Below are 15,493 nucleotides of genomic sequence, written 5' to 3'. Positions count from 1 at the left end.
TGTGGACTGGGAGCCAGGGTAGAAATGGGGCAACCAGGGGAAGCTATTCCCACCATCCAGGCAAACATAACACCAGGTACAACCAGGCTGGTAGAAGTGGAGATTGATAAACAATGACTGGGTCTGCTGGGTGTGGTGATTCACACCTGTAATCCCAGCAATTTGGGAGGTAGAGGTAGGAGGATCGCTTGAACCCGGGAGTTTGAGACCAGCCTGGGACACACGGCAAAACCCCGTCTTTACAAAAAAAAAATGTTACACTTTGGGAGGCTGAGATGAGGGGACTGCCTGAGCCCACGCATTGGAGAACAGCCTGGGCCCCTAGCAAGACCTCATCTCTACAATAAATCAGAAAACTAGCTGGGTGTGGTAGTGTGCACCTGTAGCTCTGGCTGCTTGGAAGGCTGAGGCAGAAGGATCACCTGAACCCAGCAGGTCAACACTGGGGTGGCCGTGAGCGTGCCACTGCATTCTGGCCTGGGCGACAGAGTGAGATTCCAACTCAAAAAAAAATTTTTTTTTAAAGCCTGGTGTGGTGGCGTGTGCCTATAGTCCCAGCTACTACAGAGGCTGAGGTGGAAGGATTGCTTGAGCCCAAGCTACACACCAGTTTGAGTGACCAAGAAAAATCCTGTCTCAAAAAAAAAAAAATAGCTGGGGAGGGAGATCAGGCAGGATTTGTTGGCTATCTGGAGATGGGCCTTGGAGAGATCACAAGATCTTTCCAAGGGTCTGGCTTGAGTAACAGGGAATCAGGCTGGAGCATCTTTCCTAGCAGGGAAGGCTGGAGGAGGAGCAGGTGGCCGGGCAGGGTAGGGGCAGTGCTGGAGCTCCAGAGGAGGAAGGAATTTTGCCGAAAGCATCAAGCCCTCCTGTGACTGGGGGTCCCAGAGGAGCCATCCTTGTTCTGGAAGAGACTTCACCTCTGAGCCCTTGTTAGGAGGGGCTGGAACCGCCTGCCTCTTCAGAGCAGAAGACACCTTAGAGGCACACAGTGGAGCTGAAGGTGGCGGCCACTCCAGGAACTTACGCCAGAGGCCCTGAATGGAAGCTGCCTGTGTGTGTATGCAGGTGTCTGTGGTGGTTGTCTGTGTGTGTTTGAATCTGTGTCTGTATACGTATGTTTGCGTGTCTGTGTGCCTGCATGTATCTCTGTGCATCTGTGTCTGTGTGTATCTGTATGTGTGTGTCCATGTGCATGTCTGCGTGTCTCTGTGTGTCTCTGGGGAGGGGCTGACCTGTCTTGAATTTGAGGTGGGGATGGAAGAGGGGGTCTAGACTTCAGGAGTTTTTCAATAGGATGGGCAAAAGAGCTCTACCACCAACACTGAACCCGGCTGTAGTCCAGGATGGCCCAGAGGGAGACTGAGACTGCTGGCCACATTCTTCCTTCTCCAGCGCTAAACTTGGCTCTAGTCCAGGATGGTCAGGAGGGGGACTGAGGCTGCCTGGCCATGCTTTCCATCACCGGTTCCGGATCTCCTGGTGGTTCTTGGGCACCGCCACGTACCTCAGCTTCTTCATGACAGCAGGCCAGCCCAGCAGCTGCTTGTCCCACATATACTCTGGGGACAGGACCTTGGTGGGTTTGTGGTACAGCAGGTATTTATTCAGGTGGCTTTCATCATGCCACACAGCCTCGATGCCATTGGCCTGGTCCACCATCATGGCCTGGTGGCAGGCCTTGCTGAGCCGGGTCACCTCCTGCACTGACCCCCCAAAGAAGGCCCCCATGTAGTAGAAGTCCCCCTCGTCCCGGGAGATGTAGGCCTGGGACCGCGGCCTGCGCTCATAGGTGAAGGCCTCGCGGCTGCTCCCGTAGAAGCCAGGGTGCAGGGTGCCGAAGAGTGGAGACAGGATCTCCACGCCGACGTGGTCATCGAACTGCATGTCCACATCCGCGCACACCAGGTAGTCCACCTCATGGCGGAAGCGCCGCTCAGAGAAGTCGCTGATGGCCTGCATGCGGCGCATGGACACGTCCTGCCAGCGTGCGTAGGTGCCCACAGTGAGCACCACCAGGCGCCGCCCTGCCCCGAGGGCCACACGCGGCACATCCGCTGGCCGGTCGGTGAACACGTAGTAGGTGACCCGGTGCCCCACCATGAAGTGCTTTTCCGCCGTCTCCAGGAACAGCTTCAGGAAGACCACGTACCTGCAAGGGAGGCGACCGCGGGCATGGGGCGAAGGCGCGACTGGAGCAACGGGTAAGGCGCACCCTGGCACGCTAGGGGCCATCAGCTCTGGACGTGGCCCCAGTGACATCTGCCAACAGCCTGTGGAAGGCCAAAGCGACAAACGCACAACTTCCCCCGGCCCTGTCCTGAGCGCAGACACTTTATCCTCTTTTCCCAGAGGAGGGCCCGCCCACACCCCCACCCTGGGAATGGACAGCTGAGGCTTGTGAGTCTTCCAGTCTACAGTCAGCAACTCTCACACCCCCTTGGCCTGATCTTCCAGGTAAACCCTCCCTGCCTGGCCTGAGCGAAGCATCCCCATAACTCCCTTTCCATGCCAGGGCAGAGCAGGTTGGAACCAGTCAGAGCCTGACCACCTGTTCCCCTCCCCCTCCTACCCCCCACTGTAAGGGCTTTTGGGGAGCCCACATGCCCCTCTCTGCACCCTAGAGCTCCCTCCCTTGGAGATATGAGGGTGTTTTGTTGGTAAGAGCCTCAGTAAACTGCTTATATTCCTTTTTTTTTTTTTGTAGAGACCAGGCAGGAGTGCAGTGGCACCATAATGGCTCACTGCAGCCTTGAAAGCCTAGACTCAGGTGATCCTTCAGCCTCAGCCTCCCAAGTAGTTGGGACTAGAGGCATGCACCACCATACTTGATTTTATGTAGAGACAAGGTCTCACTATGTTGCCCAGTCTGGTTGCAAATTCCTGGCCTCAAGCAATCCTTCTGCCTCAGTCTCTCAAAGTGCTGAGATTACAGGCGTGAGCCACCTTGTCCAGTATACTACTCATATATCTAAGAGGGAGTCATTCCTGAACTCTTCCAGGGGATGGGGGATCAGGCCTAGCACTGTGGGCAGGGGAAGAGGACCCCAGAAAAGATGAACAAATAAAGACTTTGGCCACAAATCTCGAATCCAAGAATCAAAGCTTCTGGGCCCAGGTTGGGTGTCTACCTCTACCCCAGAAGTTTCTTCCAACTGCCTCAGAGGGCTGGTCCCTCCCTGATGTCCCCCAGGGGGGTGTGCTCCCCACCATGGGGACAAGGGCTCCTCTACCATCAGGCAAGTGTGCCATGCCGCTCTGAGATCCCTCGTTTCTGGAACAGGCATGGTGGCTGCTTGGCCCCCATTTAGCTCACTGGTAAATCACCCACAAGAGTCTCACAGGCACTATGGATAATCAGGGGACACACACGCACCCCAGGAGATGAGAAAGCCCAATACCAGGAGCCTGGGTGTGCGAATCAGGCCTTGGGGTTACAAGCCCAGGCCGGGCCACTGCCGGGGGTGACTGCGGGCTGGTGGCTCAGCTTTGTAAGGCTGCTGTTCTCCGAGGGTGCTGGGGATACAGGGACCACCTCTGGGGCCAGAAGGAGACAGACGGACAGTGCCCAATGGCGAGGGAGACAGAGCCCAATGGCAAGGTGGTGTCCTGACAGAGCCCCCAGGGGCAACTCCCCAGCTCTCCACCCCTGGGAACTAGAGCAAGGACTCTTGGGCTGTCCCCTGCACCCTTCTTAGTCCCTGCACATCTGGCTGCACACCCCTCCTCCACTCCCACGTCGGAATTCGTGAAGGGGCCTTGGGAGGGTCACCCTGCAGCCTGAGTGTGGAAGGACATGCCTCTTTCTACTGGCACCAGCCCAGTTTCCCTATAGAACTGATATTTATGAATAAACATAGAAATTGACCCTAGTCTTTTTTTTTTTAAATCAGATCTCACTCTGTCCCCAGGCTGGAGTACAGTGGCACAATCACAGCTCACCTCAGCCTCGACCTCCTGGGCTCAGATGATCCTTTCACCTCAGCCCCCTGAGTAGCTGGGACTACAGGCATGCACCACCATGCCTGGCTATTTTTTTTGTTTTTTTTTGTTTTTGGTAGAGACAAGATCTCACTGTGTTGCCCAGGCTGGTCTTAAATTCCTGGGTTCAAGTTATCCTCCCACCTGGACCTCCAAAAGTGCTGGGATTACAGGCATGAACCACCGCACCTGGCCAACCCTCCCAGTCTTATTTCAGTTCCTTCCCTTGGCAAGGACCCGCAACTCACAAGAACATTGCATCTAAACAATGAGACCCCAGACCCTTCACTAAGCGTGACTACTTCCTTATCCCTCCCTAACTGCTATTTTACATACCCTTCCCCACTATATAAACCCCCAATTTCAGTCAGTTGGGGAGAGGGAATTAAGACCGACCTGATCTCCTTGGCTGGTATCACCCAATTAAAAAGGCTTTGTCAGTCGGGTGCAGTGGCTCATGCCTATAATCTCAAGCACTTTGGGAGGTCGAGATGAGAGAATTGCCTGAGCCCAGGGGTTTGAGACCAGCCTGGGAAACTTGGTGAGACCTCATCTCTACAATAAATTGAAAAAAATTAGCCAGGCGTGGTGGCACGTGCCTGTAGTTCTAGCTACTTGGAAGGCTGAGGCGGAAGGATTACCTGAACCCAGTAGGTCGAGACTGCGGTGGCCATGAGCATGCCACTGCACTCTCCAGCCTGGGTGACAAAGTGAGACTCCAACTCAAAAAAAAAAAGCTTTCATCAGCCAGGCACAGGCACGGTGGCTCACACCTGTAATCCCAGCACTTTGGGAGGCTGAGGCAGGAGGATCCAGTCCAGGAAGAGGCTGAGTCCAGGAGTTCAAGACCAGCCTAGGCAACATAGTGAGACTTCCCCTCTATTATTAATAAATAAAATCAAATAAGAAAAAAATTAAGAGTCTTTTTCTCTGGCAATACTCATTATCTCAGTGATTGGCTTTCTTTTCTTTTCTTTTTTTTTGAGTTGGAGTCTCACTCTGTCACCCAGACTGGAGTGCAGTGGCACGCTCCCAGCCACCACAGCCTCAACCTGCTGGGCTCCAGCGATCCTTCCACCTCAGTCTTCTAAGTAGCCGGAACTACAGGCGCACGCTAACATGCCCGGCTAATTTTTGACTTATTGTAGAGATGAGGTCTCGCCAAGTTGCCCGGGTGGGTCTTGAACCTGTGAGCTCAGGCAATCCACTCACCTCAGCTTCCCAATGTGCTGGGATTACAGGTTGAGCAACCAAGCCCAGCCAGTGATTGGCTTTCTATGCAACCAGCGATAGGACCTTGATGAACCCCTGGCATTTGGTATCACTACATGCGGGCCCCACAGCGGTCCTGGGGCAGCCACTGTTGCTGGCCCTCCACAGAATCCAGGAGGTCAAGCTACGTGTCTAGGGTCATCTCGCTAGTCCCCTGTGAAGCCACCCTGATCTAGAGTCCCAGGGCCTTACTTGTCAGCTACCTCTGCAGGTGCCTGAGGCCAAGTGCTCTGCCTGCCCCTCCCATACCTGAGCACAGAGGGGTGTCCATAGCTCTGCTGGCACACTGTTTCCACGGGTCCAAGGAGAGCAACAGGTGCCCCTCCTGCCACCTCTGGTCACTGAGAGGGACCTGCCTGGAGCCTGGCATTGAGGGGGGATAGCTGCCCCGGACTCAGCAGGAGGGCCAGCCACAGGTACAGAGGGGTGGGGCAGCAGGCCAGATCTGCCATCCCTGGATGAGATGCAGCCTCCAGAGAAGGGACTGGGTTTTATGCACACAGTGAGCCTACAAGAGCCCAGTAAGACTGCTGAGCAAATAAATACCTTTAATATCTATCCTCTGGGCCGGGTATGGTGGCTCACACCTGTAATCCCAGAATTTTGGGAGGCCGAGGCAGAAAGAGTACTTGAGCCCAGCCTGGGCAACATAGTGAGAACTTGTCTCTATAAAAAAAATTTTTTTGTTTTTGAGTTGGAGTCTCACTGTCACCCAGACTGGAGTGCAGCGTCACGCTCCCGGTCACTCCAACCTCAACCTGCTGGGCTCCGGCGATCCTTCCGCCTCAGCCTTCCAAGTAGCTGGAACTACAGGTGCGTGCTACCACGCCCAGCTAATTTTTTGATTAATTGTAGAGATGAGGTCTCGCTGCTCAGGCGGGTCTCGAACCCGTGGGCTCAGGCAATCCACTCACCTCAGCCTCCCAAAGCGCGGGATTACAGGCTGAGCCACCGAACCCAGCAAAAAAAATTTTTTTTTAATTAGCCAGTCAAGGTGGCATGTGTCTGTAGTCCCAGTTACTCGGAAGGCTGAGGTGGAAGGATCACCTGAACCCAGGAGGTTGAGGCTGTGGTTAGCCATGATCGTGCCACTGTACTCTTGCCTGGGCAACAGATTCAGACTCAAAAAAAAAAAAGGCTGAACATAGTGGCTCAGACCTGTAATCCCAGAACTTTGGGAGGCTGAGGTGAGAGGATTGCCTGAGCCTGCAGGTTTGCAACTAGCCTGGGCAACATGATGAGAGCTCGTCTCTACAACAAATAAAAAAATTAACCAGGAGTGATAGCATGCACCTGTAGTTCCAGCTAATCGGAAGGCTGAGGTAGAAGGATCACCTGAGCCCAGCAAGTTGTGGCTGTGGTGGCTGTGAGTGTGCCACTGCACTCCAACCTGGGTGACAGTGAGACTCTGATTCAAAAACAAACACACACACACACACACACACACACACACACACACACACACACACACCCCTACCCTCTGGGAGAATAAGGATCTGTCTTAAATACAAGAACAGACCTGAATGTTCCTGGTCACTCACCACCTCCCAGGTCTCTGCAGTCGGTCACCTCGCTTACTTACTTTTTGATGGCAAACACAGTTAATCCGATGGTGGCATTCTGGAGCCGGAACTGCTCATTGAGGATGCCAATGTTGAAGGTCCCCTCCCAGATGATGGGAGCCAGCCAAGGGGTCACGACCAGGACATCTTTCCTACTGTACAGGGAGAGAGCGACCCGTAAGCTGGCAGGGGTGCCACGCAAGCTTGCCAGTGGCGCTCAGCCACTCCCATCCCGGGACCTCCACCTCTGACAACCCTTCCAGAGGGACCTGGCATTTGCCAGGAAGCCAACTACAGGCCAACCAGACTCCAACAGGGCAAATCATTCCTATCACTTCTTGAATGACAGATTCCGCTGGACCACGAAGGGAGCAGAGATTGGCCAGCAAATGGGTAGGAAAGGGATAGCAAACAAGAAACGCGGGTTAGAGAAAGAGAAAGGGAAAAAGAATACTACGTGGCCTCCAAATTTAGATGTCAGTAAAACCTAAAAGGAAAATACTTTGGGAGAGCAAGCTCAAGTTGAACTTGAAATCAAAGAACCCAGGCTGAGAGTGATGGCTTAAGTCTGTCATCCCAGCACTTTGGGAGGCCGAGACAGGAGGATTGCTTGAGCCCATCGTAAGACCTTGTTGCTACAAAAAAATGTTTAAATGAGCTGGGCACGGTAGTGCGTGCCTATAGTCCCAGCTACTTGGGAGTCGGAGGTGGGAGAACTGCCTGAGCTGAGTAGATCAAGGCTGCAGTGAGCCATGATGGTGCCACGTGCACTCCAACCTGAGTGACAGAGTGAGACTCCACCTCAAAATCAAATCAATCAATCAAAGCAACCAACCTTTTGCATCTTCAGACCAGCACCTCAAGTTGTGTTAAATTTCAGTAAATTTACTCACCAGGGTGTTAGCACCTTGGGCTGGGGGTAGACCATTCTGCAAACACAAAAAAAAAAATCACATGAGTTTGCATGATAAGTCTGTGGGATGCTGAGCAGGTAGGTGGGGCGTGCACAGTGGCTGAACTGTAACTGGGCTTGGACCTCCAACAGGGCCAGCAGTCCCAGGCTGGGTCATCCATGATCCCGAGGCATGGGAAGGGCCCAAACTCAATCTGTGGTTCAGCATTTGTAAAATGGGGAGCTGATCTAAGTGACCTTAGGGCCCTTTGCCCTCCACTTGACTTAAGTGAAAGGGACCTTGGAGACTCCGCGAGGGACCTAAGGGGTCATATTTTAATTTGCCGTGGGCAAAGGAGCCTGGGCGTGGTGTCTGTCCCTGGTCATTTCCAGAGGAAGGTCATCAGATACGCAGACTGTCCCACATGGGCCTGAAGCCTCTTCTGCTCCTTGCTGGCTTCCTGTCTGCCTTTCTTGGTGTCCCCAGGGCCTGTGGGGATGCAAGCTGTGGTACTGTCTTCACCTAAAGTGTTGTAGAACCCCAGACAACATTAGCAAACAGGTCTTTTTTTTTTTTTTTTTTTTTTTTTTTTTTAAGGTCTCATTCTGTTGCCCAGACTGGAGTGCAGTAGCACAATCACGTCTCACCACAGCTCGACTTCCCGGATTTGAGCGATCCTTCCACCCCAACCTACTGAGTAGCTGTGACTACAGGTGTGCACCACCACACCCGTTTGTAGAGACAAGGTCCCACTATGTTGTCCAGTCTGGCGTCGAACTCCTGAACGATCCTTTTGCCTTGGCCTCTCCAAGTGCTGGGATGACAGCCCTGAGCCATGGTGCCCATGGCTATCATTTTTAATTACCAATAATGACTACAATTTGAGTGCCCTATGACGACATTTAATAAGGCAAGGAAATCGGGTGTAATAGTTCATGCCTGTCATCGCAGCACTTTGGAAGGCGGAAGCAAGAGGGTTGCCTGAGCTCAGAGGTTCGAGATCAGCCTGGGCAACTTGGTGAGATCTCGTCTCTAGAATAGATCAAATAATTAGCCCGGCATGGTGGTGCATACCTATAGTCCCAGCTACTTGGAAGTCTGAGGTTGTGATCGTGCCACTACACTCCAACCTGGGTGATAGAGTGAGACTCTGACTCAAAAAATAAAAATTTTTAAAAAAGCAAGGAGCCAGCCTTCAAAAGGAAAGAAGTTCTAACACACGCTACAACATAGGTGAACCATGAGGACGTTATACTCAGCAAATTAAGCTAGACAGGAAAGGACATGTACTATATAATTCTACTTACACGTGGTAGCTAGACTAGTTAGACTCATAGCAACAGACCGGAGAATGGTGGGTGCCAAGGGCTGGGGGAAGGGGGATGAGGAGCTAGTGTTTAAGGGGGACAGAGTTTTAGTTTTGCAAAGTGAAAAGAGTACTGAGGTCTGGTGTAGTGGCTCATGTCTGTAATCTCAGCACTTTGGGAGATAGAGGTGAGAGGATTGCCTGAGACCAGGGTTTCGAGACCAGCCTGGGCAACATAGCAAGACCTCGTTTCTACAATAATCAAAAAGTTAGCCAGGTGTGGTGGCCCATGCCTGTAGTCCCAGCTAATTAAGAGGCTGAGGCGGGAGGATCACCTGAGCCCAGGAGGTCAAGGCTGCGGTGAGCCGTGATTGTTCCAGCCTAGGCAACAGAGTGAGACCCGGTTCAAGAATAAAAGATAAAAATAAGTAAATAAAAAGGAGAGTGACTAACTCGGCTGGGATTGCCTGATACTTTTTGGGTCTCAGCACTGATAAAGGCCAATATCCTAGGAAACATCCTGAGGCCCTGGGCAACCCGAATCAGCTGGTCATCCTCTCTAAAAGTCAATGACACGCAGCTGGTCTAAACTGAAGCAACAGCTCCCCCGTGGTCTCTTGGTGGCTGCAGGATGAAAGCAAAGCCAGGGCAGAGACTAGGGGAGGAGCAGCCATCCTCCATCAGAGGAAAGAAGCCCTGGCCCAACTCCCAGCCACCTCTATCCACATGCACACATACACCAGAGCTGGACGGCAACTCTGATGCAGAAGGCACCGAGTGAAGACCTTATACCTTGACAAGGTCACAACTTGCAGATGGTCCAGTTCTTTAACACTGCAGAATGAGAACACAGGAGAAGGGGTTTATTCCAGAAGCAGAACTGAAGGCACGAGTGCACAGAATCTGGCCGGGGGTCCCAGTGGAAGGGGCACAGTGGTAGTAGAGTCCGTCTGAAGCAGTCACAGAACAGCTGTCACTGGCAATGGGCCTGGGACTGGCCCATGTACCAGACACCGAAACATCAAACGTCAAACATCTCTGTGCAGTCACAGAGACCACGTTCACCAGGTGCTTCTGAGTTGAGACAAGGCAGGGAGGTTTCGTAACACAAGGAGGCCCAGACTCGCTGGGTGGGCAGGGGACACCCCTGAAGCAGCAACCCATGGCCCACAGCCAGCCTGCCAGGGCCAGCACTGACCATCCCCCTGCCCTTCTCCCTCACTCACCGGGCCCCCACTTCTGGGCTTCCTGGTGTCTGGCTTCTGGGGCTCAGAAGCCCAGAGCTGTGGAAAGAAAGTACACCCAAGGTCGCTGCTCTGAGGTAGCAGGTCCAAGGTCTTGGGAGGTAGCAATGGACACGGAACCGAGACTGTGTGTCCATTGCTACCTCCCAAGAGCCCACGCAGGGCCAGCAGAGTGAGCACAGGAGCTCCTGGTGAAATTGCAAGGCCTCCACAGGCGACCGGCCATGCCCCAGGCCAGGAGATCAGCGGGAGGGGTTCCCTGGAGACAGTGCTCATGTTTGGACACTTGCCACAGTCACAGAGGATCCTCGTGCCGGGGACCTTATCGTCCCCAAAGCCACCCAGGGAGTGTTTCCAGGCTGTGTCCACAGATGCCCCAGGAGAGCTGGCTGGTGACTTCACTCTGTGGTTCTCGAACCATCTGTGTCTGGGAGCGGCAGGCAGCTCTGGCCCCAGGTTTGCTTCCCACTTCCTGCCACACAGTGGGGGGGCGAGTGACTCGACCTCCCAGTCCCAGACGCCCCACTTGTGAAATGGCACACCCTCCAGCAGAGCTGAGCGTGTGGACAACTGTGGTCAGGACCCTGATTACTAGGGGGAGGGTATGGTAGGGGTGGGGGCGGCAGGCATGGCTCAGGGGCTGCTGGGCTGCTTCTCCCAAGCCTGGCCAGTGATGACGGTCAAATATTTCTTACCTAAAGAAGACCAGGATGAGCATGGTTAGAAGGATTATGGCAAGGAGAGAGTAGCATTTGGGTTTTCCTGGAAAACAGCAGTGGAAAATAAGATTACTCACCCTCCTCCTCTTATCTACCCTCACTTTACCTGTCTTGTCTTGTGATTCAGACACCAGACCCCACAACGGGTCTCGATCCTCCAAGATGGCTCCTCTCCCCCACAGATGAGGCTATGAGGCTGGCCCAAACTTCTTCAAACCCAATCCAGGTCTGGCCCCTCCTCCCACTCAGGGAAGACAGAGGCAGTCTGCTTCTCCCAACTCAACACCCCAGTGGCTCCCTCAGACTCTCAGCGTCACCCTGGCCTCCCAATGACCTCTGAGCTCAAAATGAACCATACTGAAATGAACACCGCAAGGTCACTGTGGATTCCATCAAAGTCACTGTTGATCCCATCAAGTCTTACGGCCAGACTGAACCATGAGGTGGTAGAACACCTTCTACCACGAGAAAGCAGCCCTCCAACCTTCCCCAACTGTCTCACTGCGCCTTTGGATGTACATGCACATAGAAACAATAATCGGTCTTTCTTGCTTTGTTTTGTTCTGTTTTTGAGTCGGGGTCGCACTCTGTCACCCAGGCTAGAATGCAGTGGCACAATCATGGCTCACTGCAGCCTCAAACTCCTGGCCTCAAGGTATCCTCCCGCCTCAGCCTCCCAAGTAGCTGAAACTACAGTTCCATGACACCACGCCTGACTATTTTTTTTGCTTCGAGTGAGGAGGTGTCATTATGTTGCCTAGACTAATCTAAAACTTCTGAACTCAAGCAATCCTCTTACCTCGGCCTCCCAAAGTGCTGAGATTATAGGTGTGAGCCCTTAATTATTTCTTTTAAAGAGAAGTGTTAATTTTGATAAAGTCTAATTTATCATTTTTTATGGCTTTTTATTTGAGTCAGAGTCACATTCTGTCACCTAGGCTGAAGTGTAATGGCATGATCCCAGTAGCTACTACAGCCTTCACCTGCTGGGCTCAGGCGATCCTTCCACCTCAGCCTACCAAGTACCTGGGAATACAGGCATGCACCACCATGCCTGGCTAATTTTATTTATTGTAGAGTCAAGGTTGATCCCAAACTCCTGGGCTCAGGCAACTCTCTCACGCCAGTCTCCCAAAGTGCTGGGATTATAGGAGTGAACCACTGTGCTCAGTCTGCCTTGAGATTTTTATCTCATCTAATAAATTTTTCCTACCCCAAGTTCATGAATATTTCCTCCTATTTTCTTCAGAATTTCAAAATTATTGTATTTTTTTTAATGGATATCCAGTAGTTTCAGCCATTTGAACTGAAATACTTTCCCCATGACATTATTTTGGCATCCTTATCAAAAATCAATGGACTATTTTAAAAAATCAGTTGACAGGCCAGGCGCAGTGGCTTGAGTCTGTAATCCTAGCAGTTTGGGAGGCTGAAGCAAGAGGACTGCCTGAGCCCAAAGGTTCAAGACCAGCCTGGGCAACTTGGTGACACCTCTTCTCTACAATAAATAAAAAATTTAGCCGGGCATGGCGGCACGTGCCTGTAGCTCCAGCTACTTAGAAGGTTGAGGCGGAAGGATCACCTGAGCCCGGCAGGTCAAGGCTGCGGTGGCCATGAGTGTGCCACTGCACTTCAACCTGGACAACAGAGTGAGATTCCAACTCAAAAATAAATTAATTAATTAAAATAAAATAAAAGGCAATTGACTATATATGTGTGAGTCTATTTCTAAACTTTGTATTTTGCTCCACTTATCTATATGTCTATCCTAATATCAACCTGTACTGGTTACTGTAGCTGTATAAACCAGGGAAGCAGGGAAGATAGGTCCTCCAACATTGTTTGCCTTTTTCAAATGGTTTTGACTATTGTGAGACATTTCCTTTTCCATATAGATTTTAGAATCAGTTTGTCAATTTCTACAAAAATTCCTTCTGGAGTTTGGTTGGGAGTATGTAAAGTCTATAGATCAATTTTGGGGAATGTGACAGTTTAGCAATGTTAAGTCTTCCAATTCATGAACATGGTATATGTCGGGAGCGGATGTGATATAGGAAACAGATGAGCACTGTCATTATAGCAGGCCTTGAGTAAAGACCCCAAGCGAAGTCAAGGTCTCGCTTAATGACCCCAAGCTTGTAGACAAGGTCTTGCTTGGAAACTCTGCATCCTAGCCAAAGGCAGGCTGTGAGAGATGCAGCCTGCTACATGAAATAGTGTCTCAGATGCTCAAACATCTGTGCACACAGTACAGATAAAGCCTTGGCTACAACAAGATAACTGCAGAACAGCTCACCTTTTAGGTAGCAACATAATTCTGTTATGATTCCCTCACAAGACCCTGAACCCCCTTCCAACTTCCTTTGTGCTTGCCCCACCTGGCCCCAGCTTTTCTTTATGTCTTTGTGTCTGTGTCTTTCTTAAGCTCTCATCACTCTCTCTCGGGACCCTCAAGGGAGCCGTGCAAGCCGCAGCAGATATATCTCTCCATTTATTTATGTCTTTGTTAATTTCTGTCACCAACATTTTATAGACTCTAAGTCAAAAATAAAATAGGTCTAAGCAAAAAGGTAGTAAAAGATATGTCATGCAAACAATAACCATAAAAGAGCTGAAGTAGTGATATAAGTTTCAGATAAAATCGATTTTAGGATAAAAAATTTTAGCCAAGCAGGGTGGCTCAAGCCTATAATCCCAGCATTTGAGAGGGTGAGGTGAGAGGATTGCCTGAGCCCATGGGTTCAAAACCAGCCTGGGCAACTTGGCGAGACCTCATCTCTACAATAAATCAAAAAATCAACCGGGCTGGTAGCGCGTGCCTGTCTTTCCAGCTACTTGGAAGGCTGAGGCGGAAGGATAGCTGGAGCCCAGCAGGTCGAGGCTGTGGTGGCCGGGAACGGCCACTGCATTCCAGTCTGGGTGACAGAATGAGACTCCAACTCAAAAAAAAAAAAAGAAAAAAGAAATTAAAAGTCTTTTTCTCAAAAGACTTGAACTTCTTTTTTTTTTCTTCTTAACACTTCCTCTCAAGTAGAAGAAAAGACCTGAACTTCTTAGTCAACATGTTTTTCTTGGGTCCAGTCACAGGCCAAACCCTATGCTGAAACTCAGGGGTGTGGAGACCAACCACAGATCACCTGGTTCTCTGAGGCTCCCAGAGCAGGAGAAACAATTAGTTCCTGATTGAGGAAAACTAAGATAATGCAGGGCATGAGGGATTCAGGGTGCTGGTGTGATTATCATCTTGACTGGACAACTGTGTGATGGGTGTCTCTATGCGTCAAGACTTACCGACTGTACATTTATGTGCAGTTTATTGTATAAAAGCTGCTAAAAATATATTGGGAAGAAAACACGGGGGAAAAAAGAGGGAGAGGAGAGGACCGCAGAAGGAGGAACGGGTGTTGTAGGGTAGTTGAAGACCCGTTGGCGATGACCAGGTTCTTAGTGCCCTGAACAAAGAATTGGCCAAGACACACACGGAGCTCAAGCAAAGGGTAGTGTATTTAGGAAAAGCGACAGGAACCTTCAGTCAAGAGTTTCACGTCTAACAACGTCGGCACCTTTTGCATTCCTGTCTGTGGGAAAGTGGGTTCTGGTAAGGAAATAACATGGAGTCAACACAGCCAACAAGCGGAGCAGTCATTTTAACTCTGTTTAGCTTTGTCCTATTTTTCTCACAGTGCACTTTACCCTCTCAACACTAGACAGGACAGAACCGGTTTCTGAGAGGTAGGGGTAGCTATTGATAACTGTTGTGGGGAGGTGGGACTGGCAGTTGAGGGAAACTGCTAGGGGAGGGAGGGGCACACCTCATTAACAAGGGGGCCTGCATAAGCAATGTTTGTATACTTAACCCTGAATTGAACCCCACATCTTTATAATTTAAAAAAAGGAAAAGATAATTGTTGACAGCCCCCTCTCCAGTTTGTTTTGTACTAATTCACTTTTCTATTTCAAGTATTTGCACCCATGAGACAGAGATGCCTAATCAGAGATGCCTCCTGCCCTTCATGACAAAGACAGACCCCATCACCAGGGCAGCAATCTTTGACCCACATGCCTGCCTTCCAACACCTGATGTCACTACTACCTGTATGTGTCTGCCCTCCGTGACCCCGTGCAGCAGACCACCACCCAATCACCTGATGACCTTCCCCCATCAAAGGGAATGTTTAATAAAAGGATTTGACTCCGAGCAACCAGTCGCCATTGCCTTGCAAAGCTATGGTCTGGCCATGTATTCTTTGAGCTATGGCCAGCCAGGTTTTCCAAAGCTTTGGTACCATCCCCTAACTTGGGGGGGGAGGTGTGTGAATGTCCTCTCTTTCCCCTTTACTTTCTAAAAAACTATGTTTCACAGTCTAACATCTGTGCAAGTCTTCGCATCTTTCACGTAGAACCTGACTGCACACAAACTCCCATTGAGCCTGACCTAACATTTGAAGACCCTACTGGGAAATATCTTTTTTTTTTTTTTTTTTTTTGAGTTGGAGTCTCACTCTGTCGCCCA

General features: G+C 51.0%; 1 protein-coding gene across 1 annotated transcript; it reads right to left on the bottom strand.

The window, feature by feature from the left end:
- Positions 1–1,464: 1,464 nt before the first annotated feature.
- On the bottom strand, positions 1,465–11,023 carry ABO (ABO, alpha 1-3-N-acetylgalactosaminyltransferase and alpha 1-3-galactosyltransferase; the record flags this gene model as incomplete). The annotated part of the gene is made up of 6 exons (XM_021708286.1): positions 1,465–2,155; positions 6,839–6,973; positions 7,712–7,747; positions 9,810–9,851; positions 10,244–10,300; positions 10,957–11,023. Coding segments are annotated over 6 exons (1,028 nt in total), but the record flags the coding sequence as incomplete, so codon positions are not given.
- Between the last annotated feature and the right edge of the window lie 4,470 nt (positions 11,024–15,493).

The sequence above is a fragment of the Carlito syrichta genome, unplaced genomic scaffold (assembly GCF_000164805.1).
Source record: "Carlito syrichta isolate Samal-C Ts95f unplaced genomic scaffold, Tarsius_syrichta-2.0.1 Scaffold135706, whole genome shotgun sequence".
In the NCBI taxonomy this organism is placed as follows: domain Eukaryota; kingdom Metazoa; phylum Chordata; class Mammalia; order Primates; family Tarsiidae; genus Carlito; species Carlito syrichta.
This window is presented reverse-complemented; position numbering and strand designations above follow the sequence as displayed.